The sequence below is a fragment of the Heterocephalus glaber genome, unplaced genomic scaffold, assembly GCF_053883595.1.
Source record: "Heterocephalus glaber isolate CG9 unplaced genomic scaffold, H.glaber_assembly_v1.0 deba00001429, whole genome shotgun sequence".
Classification (NCBI taxonomy): Eukaryota; Metazoa; Chordata; class Mammalia; order Rodentia; family Bathyergidae; genus Heterocephalus; species Heterocephalus glaber.
Genome location: NW_028258294.1, coordinates 34,177,650 through 34,201,039, shown reverse-complemented (window position 1 = coordinate 34,201,039; position 23,390 = coordinate 34,177,650). Strand labels below are relative to the sequence as shown.

The following is a 23,390-nucleotide window of genomic DNA, read 5'->3' as shown; positions in this document are numbered from 1 at the left end:
GAGCTAGGATTCAAATATCTATGTGTGTGGCTCTAAAGTCCAACTTCCCACTGGCTAGAAGCTGCTTCATCTGGTGTCCAGGGTGCCCAGTGAAGGGTCCCAAGAAAGACCGTAATGGGAGCAACCTAGCTGAAATGGCTTATGCCTTGAGGCTCTTAGCCTCTCTCAAAGGCTTTGACAGGTAGCAGTTTTTAGGTGAGAGATAAATGTAGTTATGGTGCTAATAGGGACTCTGAAGTTCTCGGTTTTTCATTAGGACTCAGGAAAGACCGTCCTAAGTTTCCTTTTGCCTCCTAAAAGTCTGGGTAGCTTTCTCCATATTCTCTGCCTTCAGCTCCACCCCCAACCTCTCTGCTCAGAGAAAGAGCAATTTGCACCTGCTTCCTTCCTACCCCACCACTTGCTACTCTTGCCTTTATGGCCTCTCATCATGAAAGGCAGAGAGGCAGACATCTTCTAGTTCCTTTGCTACACTTCACTTTTTCCGAATACCCATGAGTCAGTTGGAGGAGGGTAGCCCTCACCCCAGCTGGTAGTTCCGTGATCTGGCTCTGTCTACTGGATGAATTCTGCTGAAAGATGAAACATAGCAGGTTTCTGACTGGTCTGGTCCTGGCTGCCCTTCTCCCTCAAGGTAAGTAAGACTTCTCCAGGTGAAGGAAAGGAACTGAGAGGGACATTAGCACTGGGAGTGAGGTCCACTAGAAGGTGGTTTGCAAAACTAACTTTAATTCACCAGGCACCTGGGCAGGGCTGGGATGAAGGAAACAGGTGCTGGGCTTTCAACTACTTTGGCCAGGGCAGCTGTTGGCCTTGAATGTCTTTCAAATGGTCTTTGGCCAGAGATCTGTGGGAAATGGCTCAGTATGTGTAGGTCTGAGCCTAGGGTTGGATGGGGGAGCAGAGCTACATGGACTGTTTCTTCTATAGCAGATAGCTTCTGAGGTCTGGACTCTTGTTCATTTGGCCACCATTATGTGACCACCTGGAGCCATGCCCTAGGACTTAGGGGACTGCTTTAAGAGAAAAGATAGATTTGGTGATGGGACAGGAGATCATTGCATGCTCTGTAGAATGCTAACTCATCATAGTTTGCCTGGTTTTAAAACTGAAAATTGCAGTTACTTGAGAGACTGAGGCAGGAGGATCCCTTTAGCCTAGGAGTTTGAGACCTGTCTGGGCAACATAGTAAGACCCCCTCACCAAAAAAAAAATAAAACTGAAAACTGGACTGGGGACATAGGTCAGTGGCAGAGCACTGCAAAAGAAAAGAAAACAAAAGTCCCTGGAAAATCCCATGTCCCAGGAACCTCCTCAGCCCTAGGAAAACTGGGTCAAATAGTCACCTTGATAGTTGCACTGGGATCCACAAGTTCACTGGAAACAACTCCAAGGATGACTAAAAGAGGTGAAGCAGTTGATGTGTGTGTGTCTCCCTGAGTGTACGCACATAGACTCCTGCCCTCATTCAGAGGCACAAGAAGCAGCTGTTTTGGAGTTTTCTTGTGTCCAAATTGGTGCTGAGTATAAAGCTCAGGGTGAACATAGCTTTCACTCTTTCTTGGGATGAGCAGTATGGATGCCAGTGCTCTGTGGACCTGGAGATACTCTTACAATTCAGTGGATCTAGAAAAGCATTATTTTCACCTCTGGCCCTTACACTTCCCGTAAGATTTGACTTATGGAGCTTCAAGAACAGATTTGATAAACATTTTTTTTTCTGTCCCAGTCCCCTTAACCAAGAGGGGAGCAATTGAATTTTTTTGCATGAGATTTGCTCTGGTAAATCTGGACCTATGTTTGTGTTTTTGTTTTTGCGGTACCGGGGATCGAACTCAAGACCTTGTGCTTGTGAGGCAGGAGTGGTGCCACTGAGCTAAATCCCCAGCCCAATCTGGACCTATGGGTTGGGGGTTCATACCAGTTCCTTCCTGCCTCAGTTATCGTTGAGCCTTGGCAAGTCTTTAGCATTGAGTTTCCCATCCCCTTGTTAAATGTTGGGGAAGAGCAATGGGAAGAGGAGAGGACCAGAAGTTGAAATGGGAGTGTTGTCATGGGACGGGAATTAGAATTAGATGCTTTCTAGTAGAAAAATGCAGGCATTTCCAAAATGGAAATAGTCTCTTGCCTTTCCCTTTCCCATGGGACGCTTTATCAGTCTATGCTCCCCTTCTGTTTCTATTTTTTATTTTTCACCTATTTTGAGACAGGGCCTCACTATGTAATCAGGCTGGCCTTGAACTCACTGTGTACCTCAGAACTCACTGTGACCCTCTTGTCTCAGCCTCTTGAGTGCCTGGCTTCCCCTTCTACTTCTTCTTCTTTTTTTGGTACTGGGGATCGAGCTCACGACCTTGTGCTTGAGAGGCAGGCGCAGTGCTGCTGAGCTAAATCCCCAGCCTCTCCTACTTCTAATCAGTGGTCTGAACTCATTTTCAGGAAGATTCTTGAATCAACTCAGCTTCATGGTTTTCTCTGTTGTCCCAAGTCCCTTAAGACCTGTATTCTTCTTGGACTGCAGTCTCATGTCCTTCCTGGCCTCTGTGATTCATAGGAAACTTCTGGAAGCTTTCATTTTTCACTCCTGCCCTGCTCACTAGAAACCATAAACTGTTCTAGAGTACCATGGTGGTCACCAGTGGAACAGGGAGGCTAGTGCAGAGTACCAGCTGTCTCTGACTGCGGTATTTCTTTCCCTTAGTGAACCCCTTCCAGATACCTGTGGAGGAATTTGAGGACAAAGTATTTGTGGATTGCAATACCAGCGTCACATGGCTAGATGGAACAGTAGGGACAAAGAGAGCAAATGGTGTCCGTCTGGACTTGGGAAAACGTCTCCTGGATCCACGAGGAGTGTATAAGTGTTTGGGGACCGATATATATGACAAGAAAGAATCTACTGTGCAAGTATATTATCGAAGTATGTGCCTCCTGGACCCTCTGGACTAGAGTGGTGGGGCCTCTGGATGTGAGAACTTTCTGGCTAGAAGGGGATGTGGTGAATCAACCTATTCTCTAAACAAACTGAGGTCACTGTTGCAATGGTGTTAGCCAGATTTGGGGGCCTGCAGAGTGGGAGTGAGTGCTTACCTAAGCCAGGCTGGGGAGTAGGGGCCTTGTTCCTGCAGGCTTGGTTGTGGGGGGGGGGAAGGTGTAGCTCACCACCTAGTTTAAGGTGTCTGCAGTTGAGATGATTTCTTGGTTCCCTTCAGGAACTCCTTGGGATGAGGATAAAAAGATGGAAGTGGCAAGGGCATCAGCAGCCTTTGTCCGTGGATCTTACTGAAGTTTAGGTCGTGTCATGAGATCATAGGGTAGCACCAGCAGGCAGGGTCATTCCCTGATCTTAAAAGCAATCTAGCCCTCCCCTCTCTTTCTTTCTCCAGTGTGCCAGAGCTGTGTGGAGATGGACTCCGCCACCCTTGCTGGCATCATTGTCACTGACATCATTGCCACTCTGCTCCTTGCTTTGGGAGTCTACTGCTTTGCAGGACATGAGACTGGAAGGCTCTCTGGAGGTTAGTGAAAGAGCAGAATGTGTGCGTGTGCCATGTGCATATGTGTGTGTGTGTGTGTGTGTGTGTATGTGTGTGTATACCACTGAACTCCTGAATCAGCTGAATGGTCTCATCTGGGAGTCACTCTTGCAATGTCTACAAACTCCTTCTATGGTTTATTGAAAGCACTCATGTACCCACATTGCTTACGGAGATTTCTGAGGGTATGGGAGGGCGTGGCCTGATGCAGATCCGGGTGCAATTTTCATGAGTCTCAATGTCCCTTCTTCCCCGCCCCTCCTTATAACTCTTTCCTGGTTCTTTCAGGGGCTGACACTCAAGCTCTGTTGAAGAATGACCAGCTTTATCAGGTGAGCATGGCAGGGAGGAGGCAGGAAGAGAAAGAGGAGTGAGTGGGGACCAAGAGGCTAAGCTGTGTTGTGTGAAAAGTCCTGGTGAGGAACTCATCATTGGAGAGGGTTGGGGAGGGGAGGAACAAGCTGTCATCTCCAGGATCTGCTGGGACTCTTCCCGAGAGAGTTCTGACCTGACTCACTGCCTCCCTTCTCATCTCTTAGCCTCTGCGAGATCGTGAGGATGCTCAGTACAGCCGTCTTGGAGAAAACTGGCACCGGAGCAAATGATCCCAAGGCTGGTGGCTTCTAGAAGCACATTGTGAACTATTCCATTCCTCCTTGCTTGGCCAATAAAGATGTTCTCTTCCATTCAGCTAATGCCTGTGCTTCTCAAGGCTCTTGGGCAGGGCTTGGGAATTGTCCCGAAGGGCTGGGCCCTTGCCCACCTAAGTAGTTCCTTCATTTCCTCCATTCTGCCTCACACAGACAGTGTGATGGGCTGTCCCCTACCATGTCATGGCCCACTGGTGTCTCTAGGCCAGTGAGTTTTCTGGCTGAAAGATCTCCCTTCCACACTTCCTCTGCTACTTGTTGACTCCAGTCCCCAATCATAAGCCTTCCGAGGGCGGGGTGTTGTGTTTAGGAGCTTTGCCACAGAGAATTTTCATGACATCATGAGTGGGGGTGGGAACAACATCAAGGGGCTCAGTGACTTCTTTCTTATCACAGCTCAGAGGGTGTGTGCTACAAAGTCCCATTGCTGCTAAAGGGCTGGCTGTGACTTTATGTCCCTGTTGAATAGCTGCCACTAGATGTGAAAAAAAATGTCTCTTTTCCCTCTATGGAAGGTACCATTTTATCTTCCTTCCCCAGTACCTGTTCCTGCCCTGCTCCTGCCCTCTGCATGATAAAGTGGGACCAGAAACCCTTCATCAAATTAAAACAACTTATTGCTCTCTGCCTGCTGGGAAAGCTGGTGTTGAGACTAAGAGGGGGCTTGGGAAATTTTCAGTAGGTGTCTTCTTTAGCCAGGGGGTTAAGTGGTGGTTCTCAAACTTTGGGAGCCTGAGAGATTTATTAAACAAAAATGTAGATCTTTGTGCCTTACTCTCTAGGAATAGGGTCCCCAGGTGATTCTGAAGCAGCCCAAATTCAGAGTCTCTGGTTTAGAGGAAGAACCGAGGCCACTTACTCTCTTGTGTCCTTTATTTCTCCTCCTGGATCCTCCAGCTGGGAATCTTTTTGTTTTCTGGATCCACAAGTAATTTATAGCCAGGGATTTAGCTCAGTGGCTCCGGTGCCTGCCTCGAAAGTGCAAGGTCCTGGGTTCCATCCCCAGTGCCAAAAAAAAAAGTAATTTACAGAACTTCAGGACAGCTTAATGACAGTGGGAGTTTCCTAGACTCAAATTTCCAAAGGAAAAAAGAGCTAACATCCACTTAGCCAGAGACATGGATGATTCTGACCACCATCTCCTTGAGATATAAGCAGAACTTAATTTCATAACTCATTGAGCTTTCAATTTACATATACTTCATTCAAAGTTATAATTTATTTTTACTCCTTGTATAGTTTTTCTAACTCTAGACAGGTGATGATGAATCTTTTAGAAACTGAGTGCCCAAACTGTAACCCAAAACCCACTTATTTATTGCAAAGTGCCGACACTGCAATTACACTTGAATACTGAGGTTTTAGTTTAGAAAAAACTCTTCATATATTAACATCTTTTATCTTAAGAGAAAAACAACACGTGTGCCATAGGTTTGCCACTACTGCCCTAGAGCCTACTTTCACATTGAATCCCTCTACCTTGAGCATCCCTTCCACAGCCTGTATTTCACCAACATTTTGGATCCTTCATGTACCCTGCATACCTCCTTATACCTTGAGTTCCTTATATTGACTTACGTGCCCTATCCACCAGATCTTAACACTGGCTGACCATTGGAGTCTTGTGGAAAGTTTAAAAATACTGATATCTGGATACCATCCTCAGAATTTCTGAATTTATAGATCTAGGGTACAGATAACCCTTAGGACTTTGATCAGATCTGGGGAACTGGTATATCTACTACCTCAGACAATATTTCTCTGTGTTGAGGACAGTCAAAATTCTTTCTATTGGATATTTTGAATACACAACAGGTATTATCAACCGTAGTTATCCTACTGTGCTACAGAACATTAGATATTATTTCTCTCATCCAACTGCACCCCTGTATTTGTTAACTAGCCTCTCTCCATCCCTGCTCCAACTGCTACATGGGCCTCAGGGCTTTCAAAACTGTGCAAGGTGATTCTGATGTGAAACCAAGATTGAGAGGCACTTATTACTCTCCATCTGAGCCCTTCTGGAAACTTCTCTCTCTCCTTCCCTCCTTTAATTTAGTTTTATTATTTTATTTTATTGGTTGTTTTTTTTTGAGATAGTGTCTTACTATGTAGTTTAGGTTGGCCTTGAACTGATGGTGATCCTCCTGGGTATTTTACACAGACAGTCATGATATCTGTTAATAGAAACAATTCAACTTTTTCCTTTCCTGTTGGATGTGTCTTATTTCTGTTTCTTGGCTTATTGGACTGGCTAAAACTTCCAGTAGAATGCTGAATAAGAGTGGACAAGTCAGGTGTGGTGGTGCACGCCTGTAATCCCAACTACTTGGGAGGATGAGGCAGGAGGATTACAAGTTCAAGGCCAGCAATGTTAGCAAGACCTTGTCTCAAAATAAAATAAAAAAGGGCTAGGGAAGAGGACATCCTTGCCTTGTTGGTCATCTTAGAAGAAGAGCGTTGTTTTTTTTTAAATCATTAAGCATGTTAGTTGTAGTTTTTTCTTAGATATCTTTCAACAGGTTGAGGAATGTCTCTTTCCTCATTGTAGTTTGCTGAGAATTTTTTTCCCCCAAAATAGATGTTGAGCATTGTCAAATGCTCATGCATTGATAGGGATGACTATAATTTTACTTTTTTAGTCTGTTATATGGTAAATTATTATGATGGCATGATCTGTTAAACCAATTTTGTATTCCAGGGCCAGAGATTTAGCTCAGTGTTTCCACCACCTGTCTTGCAAGCACAAGGTCTTGAGTTTGATCCCTGGTACCAAAAATAAAAAAGATTTCAGGACCTCCTAGAGGCTGCTTCCTGCTAGTACCTCTCTCCTGGCTGCAGCCCTTCTGTACTGCCTAGCCTAGAGGTGGCCAAGCTCCATGAAAAAGGGAGCTGATTTCCCTGTGGATTTTTTTTTTTTGGCGGTACCTGGGATCGAACTCAGGACCTTGCACTTGCCAGGCAGGCATGGTGTCACTGAGCTACATCCCCAGCCCCATGGATGGGTTTTGATAAGGATATAAACTGATTTTTCCATTTTGGCCATGGAAGAATGTTCACCATATTTGGATTTGCTTTACTTCTTGGATACAGATTTTGCCAAACTAATGTGAAAGTTGATGATTGAGAGGAAAAATTGCAAACCTCATTTATAGCAAGACTGATGGTATAATTATTTAGAAGTACAATACTGACATTGGATCATCTCCTAAGATTCAAACTTTGAAAGGCTGTGGCTGGGGAGTACAGTCATTCACACACGTGGAACTTGCCCAATGATCTTCCATTAGAAAGATCTCCTTGTTCAGCTAAACCACCAGAAATGGTGAAAAAGAGGTGCTCCTTCCCAATCAAACTCATCCAGATGGAAAAAAAAAAAGAAAAGAAAAGAAGTGTATCTATATTCATTTGGTCTGAAGTTTTCTTTTAATATCTTTGTTTAACACCTTTGATATCAAGGTGTGTATGATTCTTCAAATAACAGGCAACCACCTACATACATGTCCTATTGGTTCTGTTTCTCTAGTAAAATTGGTTCATGTGGGCTGGGGATTTAGCTCATTGGCACCGTGCCTGCCTTGCAATTTCAAGGTTCTGAGTTCAATCCCTGGTTAAAAAAAAAAAAAAATTGGCTCATGTGTTTGGAGAAGCATGTCCAAAGTTTGCAGGGTATTCTGGTAGCCTGGAGACCCAGGGAGGAGTGGATGTTGCGGCTAAAGATAGTGTGGAGGCAAAATTCCCTCTTTAAAGGACCTCAGTTTCTTTGCCCTTCAGTTGAAGAGATGAGGTTCACCCACATTATGAAGGGTGATCCACTTTACTCAAAGTCTACTGACTTAAATGCTAATCTTATCTAAGAAATACTTTATAGCAACATCCAGATGTATTTGACCATATATCTGAATACTGTGGCCTACTCAAGTTGACACACAAAATCAACTAGAAAAATCAACACAGGGCAAGTCTGGTCTCTATAGAACAATTTGCAAGTATTGTCTCTTCAATTTTCTGGAGGAATCAGTACAGAATTGACATTATTGCTGCCTTTCACGTTTGGTAGATTTTAGCAGTGAAGTCATCTGAATTTGAAGTTTTCTTTGTAGGAAAGTTTTTATAGATTCAACCTATTTAAAAGGTAAAGGGCTATTCAAGTTATCTTTCATCTTCAGTGAGCTTTTTCAAGGAATGTGCCAATCTCATCCAAGTTGTTAAATTCATCAGCACAAAATTGTTCAGAACTGTTGTGGACTGAATGTCTGAGTTCCTTCCAAATTCAAATGTTTAAATCTTGACCCCCAATTCCATAGCATTAGGAAGTGGGGCCTTTCAGAGGTGATTATGCCTTGAGGGAGGGGTTCTTACTAATGGGATTAGTGCCCTTATAAAAAAGCCGCCAAAGAGATCACTTGTCCCCTTCTGCTATATGAACACACAGCTCTTCTCAATGTCCCTTGAATTATGAGAGCACAGCAATGATTTCCAGCCCTGTGTGAGGTCGAAAGATTCCTCTGATCCTTTCAGGGAATTTTTTCTTTAGCTTCTGGAAGTCTCCTCTCAAGTATGTACCGACCACTATTAACCTGAGGACTTGAGAGGGACCCTCTTCAGATCTCTGGAGTTCTCCCTGGGCATCTCACTCCTCTCTTGAACTCTCTCCTACAAACTGTAGAAGCTTTGGTCTCCATCCTTGTCTGCTGACCTCAGGGAGATCTTGGGGCTCTGCTTAGTTCTCCCTTCCTGCAACACAGCCTAGAAACTGTGTCTAGATTGTAAGCTGGAGCAATATTAGGGTTCATCTTATTTGCTTCCCATCCTTAAGGGTCATTTCCCATTGTTGCCTGATATTGAATGCTTTAAAATTTATTGTTTTAACCTATTTTGTCTCATGTTTTAGTTTTTTTCAGGCAGGAGAATATATTCAATTCTTGTTACTTCATCTTGGCCAGTGGCAGAAATCAATCTTTTCTTCCATCTGTCTAATATTTTCCTTTATTCTATATTCCTCCTTTCCACTGTGTCCAACCTCAAACCTGCATCCCACTGCAATTCCTTTTTTTTGGTACCAGGGATCGGACTCAGGACCTTACACTTGCCAGGCAGCCATTGTGCCACTGAGCTACATCCCCGGCCCCACTGCAATTCTGTAGTCTTTCTATAGGGTGTATCCTTCCTATCCTTTGCATCCCATATATAATCTACAGCCCTGACATACCGCTTATATTCCTCACCTCACCATTTGCCTTTTTCCTGCATTACTTTACCGCTGCCCCAAGTAGGAAATCTACTCAGAGTTTCAGCTCCACTTCTGTCCCTCCATCTGTCTTTCCAAAGACATCAGATAGGATGGAAAGCATTCCTTATGGCCGCAATCAGTACTGGGTAGATGTTGAAAGGATATGTTGGACAAGCTTTGGCTTTGAATTCCAGCTAGGCCCCTCACCGTGACTTGTGCAAATGACTTAACCTCTCTCAGCTTCACTATTTTCATCTGCAAAATGAGGATGATGACATCTATCTTGTGGAGTCATCATAAAGATGAAATGAGATGATATATATAAACTGCTCCATAGTTTCTGGAGCATAGTAAATGCTCAATAAACATTAGCTGTTCTTGTTTTTATCACACTGAGCCAAGTCTTCCCTTGTCTGAGTGCAATCAAATACATGTAGAACAAAATTGCCAACCTCGAGCCAGTCTCCAACGAGCAGCTAGTGGTAAGCAACATCACTGAGACTCCTTTTGAGCAAGAGTTGGTGCTTAGAAGTGACATTTCAACAGGGATGACAAGGAAAAGCTGTAGTCACAAGGCCAAGGCTGAATGTGTACAGCATGTGAAGGGCTACTAATCAAAAAAGGCCTTTTTTGTTTTGTAGTCATACACATAAACAGCCTTGTGGTCCACAGGAGGTTTCTGAGTGCAGAGAGGAAGAGGAGAGGCTGGTCTGAGCTGGGCGAGGACAGCTCCTTCACGTTCTGCCCTCCTCTCTGCAAGCTAAGTGCACGCTATGGGAGACAGAGAATGAGGTCTTCCCACACTGGTCTCTGGGCGCCTGTGTGCTCACTCCCTGCACAGCCCACATCCTGCTCTGCCTAACCGCAGCCTGCTTTGCTGCAGCAGGTGCCTCCTGCACAGGAGGGAGGGGCAGCCTGCTTAGGAGACCCCCTTCCTCCACTTCCTTCAGCCTTAGCTCAGTGGCTCTTCCTGGCACCTTATGGAAACAAATGTCATATTCCCAAGAGCCCTCTCATGCCTCCTCTTTTGTCACTCTTCTCTTTTTTGTTATCTCCCTCTGCCTTTCATAGGCCCTGTTTCTATCTTGCCCATTTTATGAACTGACCACTCCATCAGGGATCTATCAGGCACTCTCTCCATCTGTGATGTTTTCCTACAAGAAGAGTTAGTTAAATTTCCTCTCTCTCTCTCTTTCCTATTTCCTTTCTCAAAGGAGAGCTTCAGGTAATGCCCCCCGCCCCGCCGCGCCCCATCAGCTGGGAAAACAGGCTATACTTGCACTTGGAACCATACTGCAAGCACTGATTTCATTTAAAGGTGGGGAGAACCTGAGTCGTCTTAGGAAATAAGGTAGCCTCTGAGAAGCTCCCAGGAAAGAGACAGCAACTCTTTCAGCCCAAATATACTTTATTGCTTTTCTATCATACAGTGGCCTACAGTGAAGACTAGGGAGGGGGCTCAGGGTGGACTCTGGACCTGGATCTGAGAATGAGGCAGGGCCCCTGTCAACCTTTACCCAGTCCTTCCCCACAGAAGGTTGGAAAAGAGAAAGCCAGAAAAATAAAAAGTTGCATGGAATTGTTAGGGGAAAGGGGCAACTTATATGGAGGAAAAAGAGGGTACTGAAGGCAGAAATAACATCCACGTAGGGGGAAGAGTCAGCAGAGAGTGAATAATAGAAATAAATATGCTGATAAGAGGGCAGGCCAGGTGTGAGGGCCTGAGTAGCCACGCTGTTTCAAAGGACAACAAAGCAGCAATAGCCTACAACTGGATGCCAGCAGTGAAGACAGGAAGAGGGGAGCAAGGGACAAGGCTGTAGGGCCTGAATTCACCATGAGACTGAAGAACAATTCTCTTTGTGGGGTCCAAGACTTGCCCAGGGGAAAAGGAATAGCAGGATGCCCCAGGAGAGCCAGGCCTGAGCATTGTCCTCTGGCGCCGTCAGACTCCTCTCTGATTTAGGCCGGAATACAGGTCCCGTTGGCCTTTCCGGATCGGCTAGGAGCAGGACAGAGCGGGTGATTAACAAGGCAAGAGGAAGTCGAGCCTAAGGAAAAAGGGTGCTAAGATCTAGCTGCAGTGCAGTGGAAAAAACTAAGCTTGGAATTAGAGGTTTGAAATCTACAGTTTGCATGAACAGGTAGGAGACTTGAGCCAGTCCCCTGTGAGTAGCTTTCATGTTTCAAAAAGGAGACTCAATCTAAAGACTTGCGTCTCAGAGCTTTGGTTGGGGTCAGATGAAGTCACGTATGGGACGGTAAATACCATATGCTTTGCTGGTGCTCAATAAATATTTGTTGAGTTTACCAGGTATGATAATCAAAATATTCAGCAGGGGGCAATGCACACCCACTGACCAGTGAGAACCACACTAGTGGTCTTGGCCTAGGCCAGGAGTTAGGTCTTTAATTAGGAAATTAAGAGGCAGCTGGGTGGGAGAAAGGCTGTCTTGTCTGACAGTGTGTGTGGGTGGGATGAGGGGAAGCTTGGGCTGTTTGCCAATGAAGTATTTTAAAAATTTGTCATATTTTAATAACTGGTTGACTGCCTTGGTGCATGCTGGTGGACTGTCAGCCCTGAGCTTATCATGTTAGAGTTTACATATGAGGTGTTTTCCATGGCTGTGGTCCAGCCAAAGTGTAAGCCAGGGGAAGAAAAGTGTGTTCCCCACAACTCCTTCTCTCCATGCCTGTAGAAGCCAAGCAGGGTTTGTGATGATCCCTGCCTTGAAGGAGGCAGAGGTGGGCACATGGTGGGTTGTCCTGGGACCCCTGAGTGAGGAGCTCTGGAGTATCTGGAGGTGTGATGGGCACTCCTATCTGTTCCCCTGCCCCTTAAAGGCCACCCCAAGGCCAGCTTCCCACCCACTCTATCCGGTTACCTCGTAGTCTGGGTTTGGAACAGGTGGTGGCCTCTCCTTGCTTTGTCCTGTATAGGAGAGAAGGTAAAAGTATTTTTTCCCCACGAAGGAACATTAAGCTTGTAGGGCTGACTGCTGCAGTGGCATGAGCTCAAGGATGGCAGCCCCTTTGTCCTTCCTTCTATGTCTCACTTATCCATGAAGCAGCTCTTTTCTTTCTTTCTTTCTTTTTCTTTCTTTCTTTCTCTCTCTTTCTTTCTTTCTTTCTTTCTTTCTTTCTTTCTTTCTTTCTTTCTTTCTTTCTTTCTTTCTTTCTTTCTTCTCTCTCTCTCTCTCTCTCTCTCTCTCTCTCTCTCTCTCTCTCTCTCTCTCTTTTGCCTTTCAGGGTCTTCACACTGAGCTACACCCCCAGCGGCCCCCCCCTCTTTGAGACAGGGTCTCCCTAAGTCACTAAGTTGCCTAGGCTGGGCTCCAACTCCTGCCTCAGCTTTCCAGAGTGCTGGGATTACAGGCATGTCCCATTATGTCTGGTTTGTTTTTTCTCTTTTATCTTTTCTTTCACACTATCCTCCTCACTTTGTGACTTTTCTCAGCCCAAGTGCTCCTTCCCATGGGGTAAAGGGAAAGGCAGGAATTAACACTCCCAAGGCCCCTCTTCCCACAGCTTGGGGATAGGCTCTGACTACTGTAGAGCGCTGACAGGCTTCTGTGGAGGCTCATCTTGTTAAAAAGCATTGTCATGCTTTTCCGGAGAGCTTGGTATGAGAGTGAATGTGCTAAAGAAGCTGTTTGACCTTGTGTGGTCTTCCTGCCCATCCTGGCCCAGGCTGGGTGCCTGCTGGTGGGAATGCTCTCTGACCCAGCTTTGAGGTCTTACCCCTGGACCTGGCCCCAGCTCCGGTTCCTCGTTTCACAGGCTTGGCCTTGGCTTTCTTATTCTTGCTCCAGTAATAAACCAGCACCAACAAGCCCAGAGTGATGCAGATGTCCACTATGACGATCGTGACCACGGCTGTCAGGTCAACCTCCATGCAGTTCTCACACACTGCAGAGGACAGGGTAGGGAGAAGAGGAGAAACGAACCAGAAGAGAAACCCCAGGACACTGGAGAAGAGGAAGGAGCAAATGAAGGAGGTTCTCCCCTCACACTCACTTGCCACGGCCAGAGCCCTTCCTTTCAATGTGCTGACAACAACATGGATAAAAACAAGCCTCAGTTAAAGCTTCAGTACTCAATAGTTATGGGGACTGTGAAATGTATTTTCAACACAAAAAGCCTCTGTTTCCTCATCTACAAAATGGAAATAAAATAGTATTTAATGGCTGTTGAAAGGATTACATGAAAAAAAAATCCCTGGCAAGTGTAGGGATTTTTGGTTCAATGCTTGAAATATTATAAGCACTTGATAAATATTAGTTCCCATCATTGTTTTATTATGCTTCAGCTTAGGAGGTTTTAATTTTTTGATTTCTTTGGTTTTCTTCTCTTTTCTTTTTTTTTTTTGGTACTGGGGATCGAGCTAGGCTCTTTGCACTTGCGAGGCAGGTGGCGGAACCACTGAGCTAAATCCCCACCCCTGGTTTTCTTTTCTTTCCTTTTTTTAACTCACTATGTAGTCCAGGCTGGCCTCAAATTCATAGTAATTCTCCTGCCTCAGTCTCCTGAGTGTTGGCATTACAAGTGTGTGTCACCATTCCCAGCTATTTTAGGAGGTTTTTAATAGATGTGTTACATCTCTTTTACAAGTTCTTGTGAAGGTGTGCCCATGGATGGAGAATTAGGTAAATTCATACTGGAATGCCATTGCTTCTGGGAGTGACACAAGACCTAGCACTGACTGAGTAAGTCATGTTGGTCTTATATCTGCATTCCAAAAAATACTGATGCTGTGAGTCTCTGAAGAGTCCCAGGATTCAGTATAAGAGGAAGACTTAAGATGCCAGGGGGTTGCAAGTAGGGTTGGGGAAGTCAGCAAGAATGGCTATTAAAAATGATCCTCTTGTGTTACCTCTAGCTTTCAGGTAGAGATAATGGTTCTTCTCTGAGTCACTCTTATAGCAGGCATAATAACCACTGTGCTCCACTTCTGAAAAGTTCTCAATTATTAGTTGTTCATCATTTTCACCGGATTCTTCTCCATCAATTTTTTCCCATTTTATTGGGTCTGTTGAAGGATCCAGAAAGCATGTCACCACTACCCTGGTTCCTGAGATGGAGACTCTGTATTCTGAGGAATGGAAGAGAAGAGATGGGAAATAGGATGGAGAAACCAAGAAAATTTCAGAAAAAGACAAATTAGTGACAAAAAAACCCCTAACCAAATGCAGAAAGTCACTTATAACCTGGAACTTACTTGTCAGAAGGGAGGCTTACTGGCTAGAGGATGTGGAGAGGGGATGTGTGGGAGGAGAGGGACCAGAGAAGCTTCTACAAGGTGCCCTCAGGGTTTCACCAGGGACCTGAGGACTTGGGAAGGGGAAGATGGAAGTAAAGAAAACTTCACAAGACTCCCTTATTTGGAAGCTTTCTATAATGGGGTTGGGCGTGTATAGTGGAGAGATCCTTGGTTCATGGGCTAATCTCTCTCAGCCAGTTTCTCCTCCTCTACCCACCAATCTGGACAGACAAAGCATAAGTGACCATAAACTCACGATTCGGTGTTTCATTATCTGGAAATAAAAAAAAAAGAGGAAAAGTATTAAGAGAAAAATTCTGGGGCCGGGGATTTAGCGTAGCGGTTCCGCCGCCTGCCGCGCAAGCACAAGGTCCCAAATTCAATCCCGGTACCAAAAAAAAAAAAAAAAAAAATCTGATTTAAATTTAAACTTGAGGTAAAATTTTTTTAATGGGACTAGACAATGTCCCCCAGAATTCTCAAAGTGGGTGCCATTACTCAGGGAACCCTAAGCCTTGAAGTGAGGGATGTACTTAGCCCAGAGACATGTTCATTGATATATTGCAACTCACACACATCAAATAGTGAATTTAGCAGCATGTACTCCTTGACCCAGACCCACCAAAACTCAGAAAGTCTTAGAGTTGGAAGGGTGAAAAATTCTAGAAGTTTTCTTGCATTAGCCAGAACCATCTTCCGTACATACATGGAAAGGTCTTTTCAAAGATAAAGACCTCCACACATTTGAATCATTTGAATAAGTCTTGGTGATTCAAATTGTCATTTCTTTTTTTTTTTTTTTTTTGGTACTGGGGATCAAACTCGGGTCCCTGTGCTTGTGCAGTAGGCAGTGAAACCACTGAGCTAAATCCCCAGCCCTATCCATTTCTTATTATTCAGAAATTCTTCCTTAGAGTCTTCCAAAATAGAGATCAAACATCTTCTTATTCCATACAATTTTCTTTCTTTTTTTTTTTTTTTGAGACAAGGTCTCACTTTGTGTTCAGGCTGGCCTCAAACTCATGGCGATCCTCCTGCCTCTGCCTCCCAAGTGCTGGGATTACAGGTGTGCGCCACCACTCCCAGCTCCATATAATTTTCTCTGTTGTCATTAGATGACACAAACTACTCTACATATTTTATTTTGTAGTACTGGGGATCAAGTCCACTATGCTGGACACACTCATCCATGAAGCTGTATCTCCACCCTCTGCTCTACAGATATTTTTGCCCCTGGTACCAGGGAAGGAACTCTGGACCTTGCCCTTGCGAGGCAGGCAGGGTGCCACTGAGCTAAATCCTTGGCCCTGCTGTACAGATTTTAAAGGAATGGCTCTTTCAATTTAAAGTGCCTTGGCTGCGGATTTAGCTCAGTGGTTCCCCTGCCTGCCTCGCAAGCGCAAGGTCCAGAGTTTGATCCTCGGTACCAAAAAAAAAAGTGCCTTTACTATACCTCTGAGTACAATCAGCTTTCAATTATTTTTGCTAGAGGGAGGGATCATTGGTGTGAACAACTGAAGTCCGCTAATGTAATTTAGGGAGCAAGTAACATTCCCCACAGCCCTGGGAAGTGGGGCTGGGGGTCCTTGTTCCCTGGAAGGCTTGTGGCTGGAATGAGGGGCAACGCTAGGCTGTGGCAGACCCTGTACATGATGGGTGGAAGAGAAGGGAGGTAGCAGAGCCCAGAGACAGCATGCTATGGGGAGGAGCGCTGGGCTCAGGGACAGAGCCTCGTGTTTGAATCTCAGATCCGCTCTCAGCTGTGTGAGCAAGGGCAGATCATTTAACCTCTTTTCATGAGGAAAATGGAGATAAAATGCCCTCCTAATAGGCTTTTTATGAGAATTAAGTGGATTTTGAAAGTGGAAGTCAAGACAAATGCTAGTTTCTTTCCTCCTATACTGCTTGGGATTCTGCTACCATGGAGAAGAGAATTGAGCTTACACCAGCTGTTCGGGCAGCCATCTGGCTGAGACTACATACAACATAAAGAAATCCTTCACCACCTGCTAATAACTGGGAGTTGAATATAATGACAATATGATTTTTTTTTTTTTTTTTGGTACCAGGGATGGAACTCGGGACCTAGCGCTTGCGAGGCAGGCAGCAGAACCACTGAGCTAGATCCCCGGCCTGAATATAATGACAATAGATAATATTATTTTGACTTATTAATTGTTCAGCATTGATTTTTTTAAAGAAATGTTACACAAACAAGAAATCATAATAACTTAAAAGTGAGGGCCGGGGATTTAGCTCAGTGGTTCTGCTGCCTGCCTCACAAGCTCAAGGTCCCAAGTTCGATCCCCGGTACCAAAAATAAATAAATAAATAAATAAATAAATAAATAAATAAAAGGGCTAGGGATGTAGTTCAGTGTGAAGGTCCTGGGTTAAATCCCTAAGACTAAAAACAAAACAAATAACTAGACATCACACTCTGTTTGATAGGTTTGTTTGAAAAAGAAACAAAGAAAATTGCTCATATCCTTTATTGGCACACATTTGGTAGCAAAGATATTAAACTCAACACATTCATTCAAGAGCCTAGATGTTTATGCTTGAAAATGGGTGGGTGTGTTCAGAAAAATTGTATCCATAGTGATTTTTCATACACATTCACAGTATTTCATAATGGTTAAAAATATGCTTCAGTGTTGTAAAAATTTGCATTTATATCTCTGTGAATGGGCTACTTATTTATTTTCTAAGCCTTTGTTTCTTCATTTATAGAATAGGGATGGATGCTAAAAGAATTTTTTTTTCTTTTTGTGGTACCAGGGCCTTTGCACTGAACTATATCCTTAGCCCTATTTTATTTTGAGACAAGGTCTTGCTAAGTTGCCCTGGTTAAGCTTTAATTCACATCTTCCTACATCAGCCTCTCAGAATGCTGGGATCACAGCCATCACACCTGGTGTAAGGATCAGTTGTACCCCCTAACCCCACCCCTATGCTGGCAATTGAACCCAGAGCCTTTCGCATGTGGGGTGAGCACTCTACCACTGAGCTACATTCTCATACCAGGGTTAGAAGAACTAAAAGGAGAAATTCAGATAAAACATTAGAGCAATACCTAGAACATACATGCCATGAATTTAAATGCTTATTATCTATGTAGTCAGTGTGCTTTCTGTATAATAATAGCTAAAATTCACTTACTACCTTTTATATGTCAGATGATTTCTTAAATTAAATACTCATTCAACCCTTGTAACAATACTACAAGCTAGGTACTGTATTGTTATTACTATATTTCCATTTGACACAAGTTGATGTTAATGCACAGAGAAGTTAAGTAAATTATTCAAAATACCCAGAAAGTAGGGAGTTGAGCCAGTATTCAAACACAGCAATCTGCTTGAATCTAACTTCAGAGTTAGACTCTTATCCTCATACAGTGTGGCTTTTATCTCCTTTGCCTAAAGTATTCCTCTTCCTGGAATACAAGCTCAAAATTCAGCTAAAGAATTACCTCCCCATAGCCTTCCTCAGATATACTCTCCTTTCTTTATACTACATTTTATTCTGTTTCTTCCCATGTCATTGCACACAACACACTCTATTATCACTACTTATCCCTCAAGACAGTTAGCTTCTTGAGGACAGACAATTAGCAAAAGATCCATAGTTGTTTTTTTTTTTGTACAGCGTTCGAACTTGGGACCTTGTGCTTGCAAGGCAGGCAGTGGAACCACTGAGCTAAATCCCTGGCCCACATCCATAGTTTTGTTCATTTGTTCATTCAAAAAACATTCATTGGAGGGGCCAGGAATGAGGCTCAGCGGTGTAGTGTCTGCCTGGCAAGCTCTTGTCCCTGAGTTAGATTCCTGATACCAAAAAACTAAATAAAATGAAAAAAAACAACAAAAAAATTCACTGGAGCTGAGCATGATGGTATGCACTTGTAATTCCAGCTACTCAGGAAGCTGAGGCAAGAGGATTGTAAGTTCAAGGCCTACCTGATCAACTTAGTGAGACCCTGTTAGAAAATTTTTTTAAAAAGTAAAAAGGGCCAGGGATTTAGCTCAGTGGCTCTGCCACTTGCCTTGCAAGCACAAGGTCCCAAGTTCAATCCCCAGTACCAAAAAAAAAAAAAAAAAAAAAAAAAAAAAAGAAAAAGAAAAGAAAAAAAGTAAAAAGAGATGGGGATGTATTTCAGTGGTACAGTGTTTGTGTTGCATGCGCCAGGCTTTGGGTCTAATCGTTTGCACTACAAAAAACCCACATTTATTGAATATCTACTATGAGCCAGACCCTGGGTCAAGTAAATGAGACGCTGTCCCTGCCTTTAAGGAACTTGTGGCTTATTAAAAAACACATAGAAGCTCCAACCCACACCCACATTGTGTTTTCTCCTCACAGCATGCTCAGGGATACATACAAGGATGACTATAATCAGTGCAGCTCACAACAAATACAGGCATATCTCATTTTTCCCTCTAACAGCTGTGGTTCCCAGTATTTACTCTTATGACTGTCCACTATAGCCATCTTGATCCACATTTGAAAAGAAATTGTATAGAGTGAAAATCCTCTTACCAGTTTTGTCAGTATCTGAAAAAGAAACAATAAGCTATTAGGAATATTCCTATCAGCAATTATGATCATTCCTTTGCGCTTGTGGGTTAGGACTCTTCCCTAAATATTTAGGAGGCAATGGATCTTCAAATTCCTTTGCCAGTATATGATGAGCTGCTAGGGGCCTCATGTTCTACATTAAATATCTGATGGCTATTTGCAAAAGTGGTTGCTAAGGACACCTCCAGATAGGCAGCACAGTGGAAAGTGAATTAGCACAGTCTTGCTTCTGAACACAACAGTGGTCCCTTCACGTCAGAGGAGCTAATTGAACAGAGAGGCTTCCAGTACTGGGACACTGTGGACTCTACTGCTGTGAGAGAGAAAGCAAGTCCAGGCCAGGCACACTCGTATGCATGTGCACTCATGGCCACACACATTCAGAGCATTCAGACACGAGATTCTGAATGTGCATCCAAACACTGTCTGGAGGCTTATCCAGGGTCACCCTGTACGTGCATTCTGGCTGGCCACACATCCTGTACAAAATTGCACAGCAAATAGAAATGCAAACAAATGAAAACTGTTGATATTTTCAACTGAATTTAACGGTCTCAGTTTTTCTTTTGAACAGTTATGACTCATTTCTTACAATCTTTGTCAATTTCCTCTCCTGGGCTAGATTTATAAGGAAAAGGCAAAGGAAAATAGTAGAAACCCCTTTTACTAGTCTTTGTAGGAGCTCTGTAGGAGAAAGCTCCACTCACAAATACAGTCAATTCTGAGGAATGTGTCAAAGGGGGCTTTGTCATTATGTGAAAGTCACAGAGGGTGCTCACACAAACCTAGATGCTGCATACCTAGTGACTGCATACCTAGTCTATATGGTATCCCCTTTGCTCCTAGGCTATACACTTGTACTGCATGATACTGTACTGAATACAGTAGACAACTGGAACACAATAGTATCTGTGTACCTAAACACACCTAAACAGAAAAGGTACAGTGAAAATACTTAGTGATAGTCATTTTTCAGCTTTGCTATAATCTTATGGAATTACTGTTGTATATTTGGCCACTTGTTGACTGAAACATTGTTATTGGTGCTTGGTGGTACCAAAAATTTGGAGTTGATTTTTTAACAAAGAAAGAAAACATATCTTACCTTCCTGTCCCCAAGTGCCAACTGGAAAAAAAGAAACAGAGTTAGCAAATGTTGTGATTGCCTGCAATTTCAAGCAGAAAAATGACTGTGGTTCATTCTGACCATTAATGAAGCACTAAAGTCCTCCCAACCACTGATGCACTACAGTGGTTTCTATAACTCAGAAGAGTTACGTTAACTGTTGAGTGTTGACTAGGAGTACCTGGTCAATTTTGGAGGAGAGAAAGCAAGGGAAATCTTGCTTTGAACCTGAATACATGGTATTTGAGCAACAGAAGTTAGAAGAAAAAGTAGGGGCTGCTTTTTGGATGACTAGAAAAATAGCAAAAGAATTTTGCAATTGCTGGGGATTTAGCTCAGTGGTTCTGCTGCCTGCCTTGAAATCACAAGGTCCTGAGTTTGATCCTTGGTACGAAAGAAAGAAAGAAAGAAAGAAAGAAAGAAAGAGAGAAAGAAAAAAAGAATTTTGCAATCAAGCCTCCATTTTGAAAATTGGTCTCTGACTGAAAGAAAAAGAAGCTCTGGACTGGGCACAAATGTTGAGGTTCTAGTTCCATCTCTGACTCCTTCTAGGTTGATGGCTCAGTTTTTCCATTTGTTTTCTGCTTGAGACAGAGGCAGAAATATTTGAAACTGATTACTCATCAACTAGAGCCTATACAGTGAAGAACCTGATTATATTTCTTCTGGGCCCTCCAGAGTCCCCTCAATAATGACATTACAGTGACCAGCTTCCCTGGCATTACCTGAGAGTTTTCTGTGTACCAATAGCCTATACCCTGGGTGAGACATTCTCCCAGCCCCAGAGCAGACTGAGCACTTTCTCATGATGCTAAATTTCTAGGGATGCTTGGGTCTTTGATATGTCCTCTTTTTTCCTTTTTCTTTTCTTTTCCTTCCCATTCCTTTTTGCTTTGCATTGCTTTGGCTTTTCTTATGAAGAGCTACTTTATACCACTGGTCTCTAAGAAAATGCCTGACTAATCCCTGCAGGAGTCACATTTCATCCCTTGAGACTCAAAGTATATTCTTTGCCTAGTCACAGATTAATGCACCTGGGAGCTTATTAGAAATGTGGAATCTCAGTCCTGAAACAGAAGCTGCATTTTAACAGGGTCCCTGGGTGATTTGAGTCCATATTAAATCCTGAGAAACCCAAGCAGGAAGTGGATACGTAACGGCTGTGGCTCTGAGATAGGAGGCTCAGCTATAATGGTATTTTCTAGCTCTTTGAAACAAAATTATCATGAGCTGTTTTGCCTTATACAGTGCAGCCATCCTGAGCAACACTGATCATCCAGATTACCTCCAGCACTAACTAATCATATTATTTCAAATAAGTTACTTACCTTATTTGAGTATTAATTTTTTTCGTGTGTAAAACAGAGAATATAATGCCTTTCTTCTAAGGTGGAGGTAAGGATTAGATAAGTTAACATGAGTAAAGGATTTTTCTTTAGGCAATATTAGCACTCAATAAGGGCTGGGGATGTGGCTCAGCGGTTCTGCACCTGTCTGGCAAGCGCAAGGTCCTGAGTTCGATCCCTGGTACGGGAAAAAAAATTAGCACTCAATAAGTGGCGCTTTTTAACATTATTTATTTCATGTGAGATATTCAAGTGCTCTTGGTTATTCATCAATTTATATCCTACTTTGCTTCAAAAAAGACTAAGTTAATTAAAAGCTCTCGGTCACCTGAAAAAGGACTAAAAACTATGAAGTGTTTAATTATATCAAAGATACTAAATTTTCTATACTCTGTGCAGAGTTTGGGTGCAACTACTTAGTCTCCTCAAAGCAAAAAGTGGAGCTTAGATCTTCTGATCTCTTTTGTGTTAGTTCTTAAGGGCTGGGTGAGTTTACTGACAGACGGGCTTGTTCTTGGAGGCAGAGAGACTTCTTTGCTCTCGATTGATGTGATCATCCCAACTGCTTTTCTTTGGCTGTTCCCTGAACAGTCTCCCATGCACCTGGACACATTTCTTTTGTTTGCCTCCATCTTCAATCCCCGGTCTAATGGTAGCACAAACAGTTCCTTATATCTTCTGGTAAATGAGGCTCCTTAGCATTCCTGGGGTGCATCTGGTAAGACCCTGAGCTTCCAGTGTCTGGAGAAACCACCCTCCTTCATTCCATCCCACTCACCTGACAGTAGGCAGAGTCCCAGAACCCTCCAGAGAGTGCTCGACTGCATACTTCTTTCACTCACTGGATGCTTGCTCGATTAAGATGGCGGAGGTAAGTCAGTTTATTAATTCTGAAAAGGAAACCAAGACATTTTCAGAAAAGGACATTTTCAAAACATGTGCTGGATACAAGTTCCTGGGGTCTTTGTTCCCAATCCTAGGATGAAAAAGGGAGGTGCTCTAAGGAGAGACTCACCATTTTCTGAAGCAGACATCTGAGGCTGGGAAGGGAGGCGGGTTTCTGTACCCCACACAGGAAGTGTTGAGGGGCCTCGGGGCCCGGGGATTCTACGTCACTTGGCAATGTTCAAGGCAGAGGCCTCCACTTGGATGGGCTGAGGAAAGCTGGACCCCACAGACTTCACATAAGTATAAGCAAGAGGATTCTGGCAAAACCTGAAGGTGTTATGATAAGTACCTGCCATTTAGTTGCCTGTGCCATGCACAGTGTCCCTAGCATCTGCTTTCACAGATGCTCCTTCCTCCCATAAGCTGTGACAGGAAGAGAGAGAGGTGCACTGAATATTTGTTTTCTTCATGGTGCGCCTGGCATGTGACAGCAGGATGGACCCATCTCATTAAGAAGATAGTTTGGTTTGAAAATATGTGTTTGTTTAAAACATGAGATGCCATTTTCCCCTATAATCTTTGCCAAAATGCTTAAAAATACAATACTCAATTTTAGGAAGGGTAAAAGTCTCAAATCTACTTGTCTAAGGGTTAGCTGACACAAGCTTTCCTTGTTTTTAAGCATGCACTAATCAAAAGCTTGCTATATCCTGGAATTATGCTAAGGGCTTTACTAACATATCTCATTTAATCCTCAAAACAATACTCCAA

At 43.5% G+C, this 23,390-nt stretch overlaps 2 protein-coding genes across 8 annotated transcripts in view; one reads left to right on the top strand and one right to left on the bottom strand.

Moving 5' to 3' along the window:
• Positions 1–4,226, top strand: part of Cd3d (CD3 delta subunit of T-cell receptor complex) — a 61,108-nt gene extending 56,882 nt beyond the window's left edge. For 5 of the 6 annotated variants that reach the window (XM_087212465.1, XM_087212464.1, XM_087212466.1 and 2 more), the window contains 4 exons: positions 2,702–2,920; positions 3,387–3,518; positions 3,825–3,868; positions 4,076–4,226. In XM_087212465.1, the coding sequence (XP_087068591.1) occupies positions 2,702–2,920; positions 3,387–3,518; positions 3,825–3,868; positions 4,076–4,141 (461 nt within the window). In that variant the 3' untranslated portion in view covers positions 4,142–4,226. Of the gene's footprint in view, positions 1–400; positions 635–2,701; positions 2,921–3,386; positions 3,519–3,824; positions 3,869–4,075 lie in introns of those variants that run through there. The other variant, XM_004856699.4, reaches the window with a different exon arrangement.
• Positions 4,227–10,809: 6,583 nt separating this feature from the next.
• On the bottom strand, positions 10,810–23,049 carry Cd3e (CD3 epsilon subunit of T-cell receptor complex). 2 transcript variants are annotated; one of them, XM_013076567.3, is made up of 9 exons: positions 22,747–23,049; positions 22,510–22,621; positions 20,365–20,385; positions 19,221–19,235; positions 14,936–14,953; positions 14,293–14,511; positions 13,161–13,328; positions 12,305–12,351; positions 10,810–11,421 (listed from the first exon to the last, which is right to left on the bottom strand). In XM_013076567.3, exons 2-9 carry the CDS (start codon positions 22,556–22,558, stop codon positions 11,365–11,367), a joined length of 594 nt encoding a protein of 197 aa, XP_012932021.1. In that variant the 5' UTR covers positions 22,559–22,621; positions 22,747–23,049; the 3' UTR covers positions 10,810–11,364. The 2 variants fall into 2 exon arrangements, with proteins under 2 accessions (XP_012932021.1, XP_087068575.1); XM_087212449.1 differs by lacking the exons at positions 19,221–19,235; positions 20,365–20,385 and having other exon boundaries at positions 22,486–22,621; positions 22,747–23,012.
• Positions 23,050–23,390: the final 341 nt, after the last annotated feature.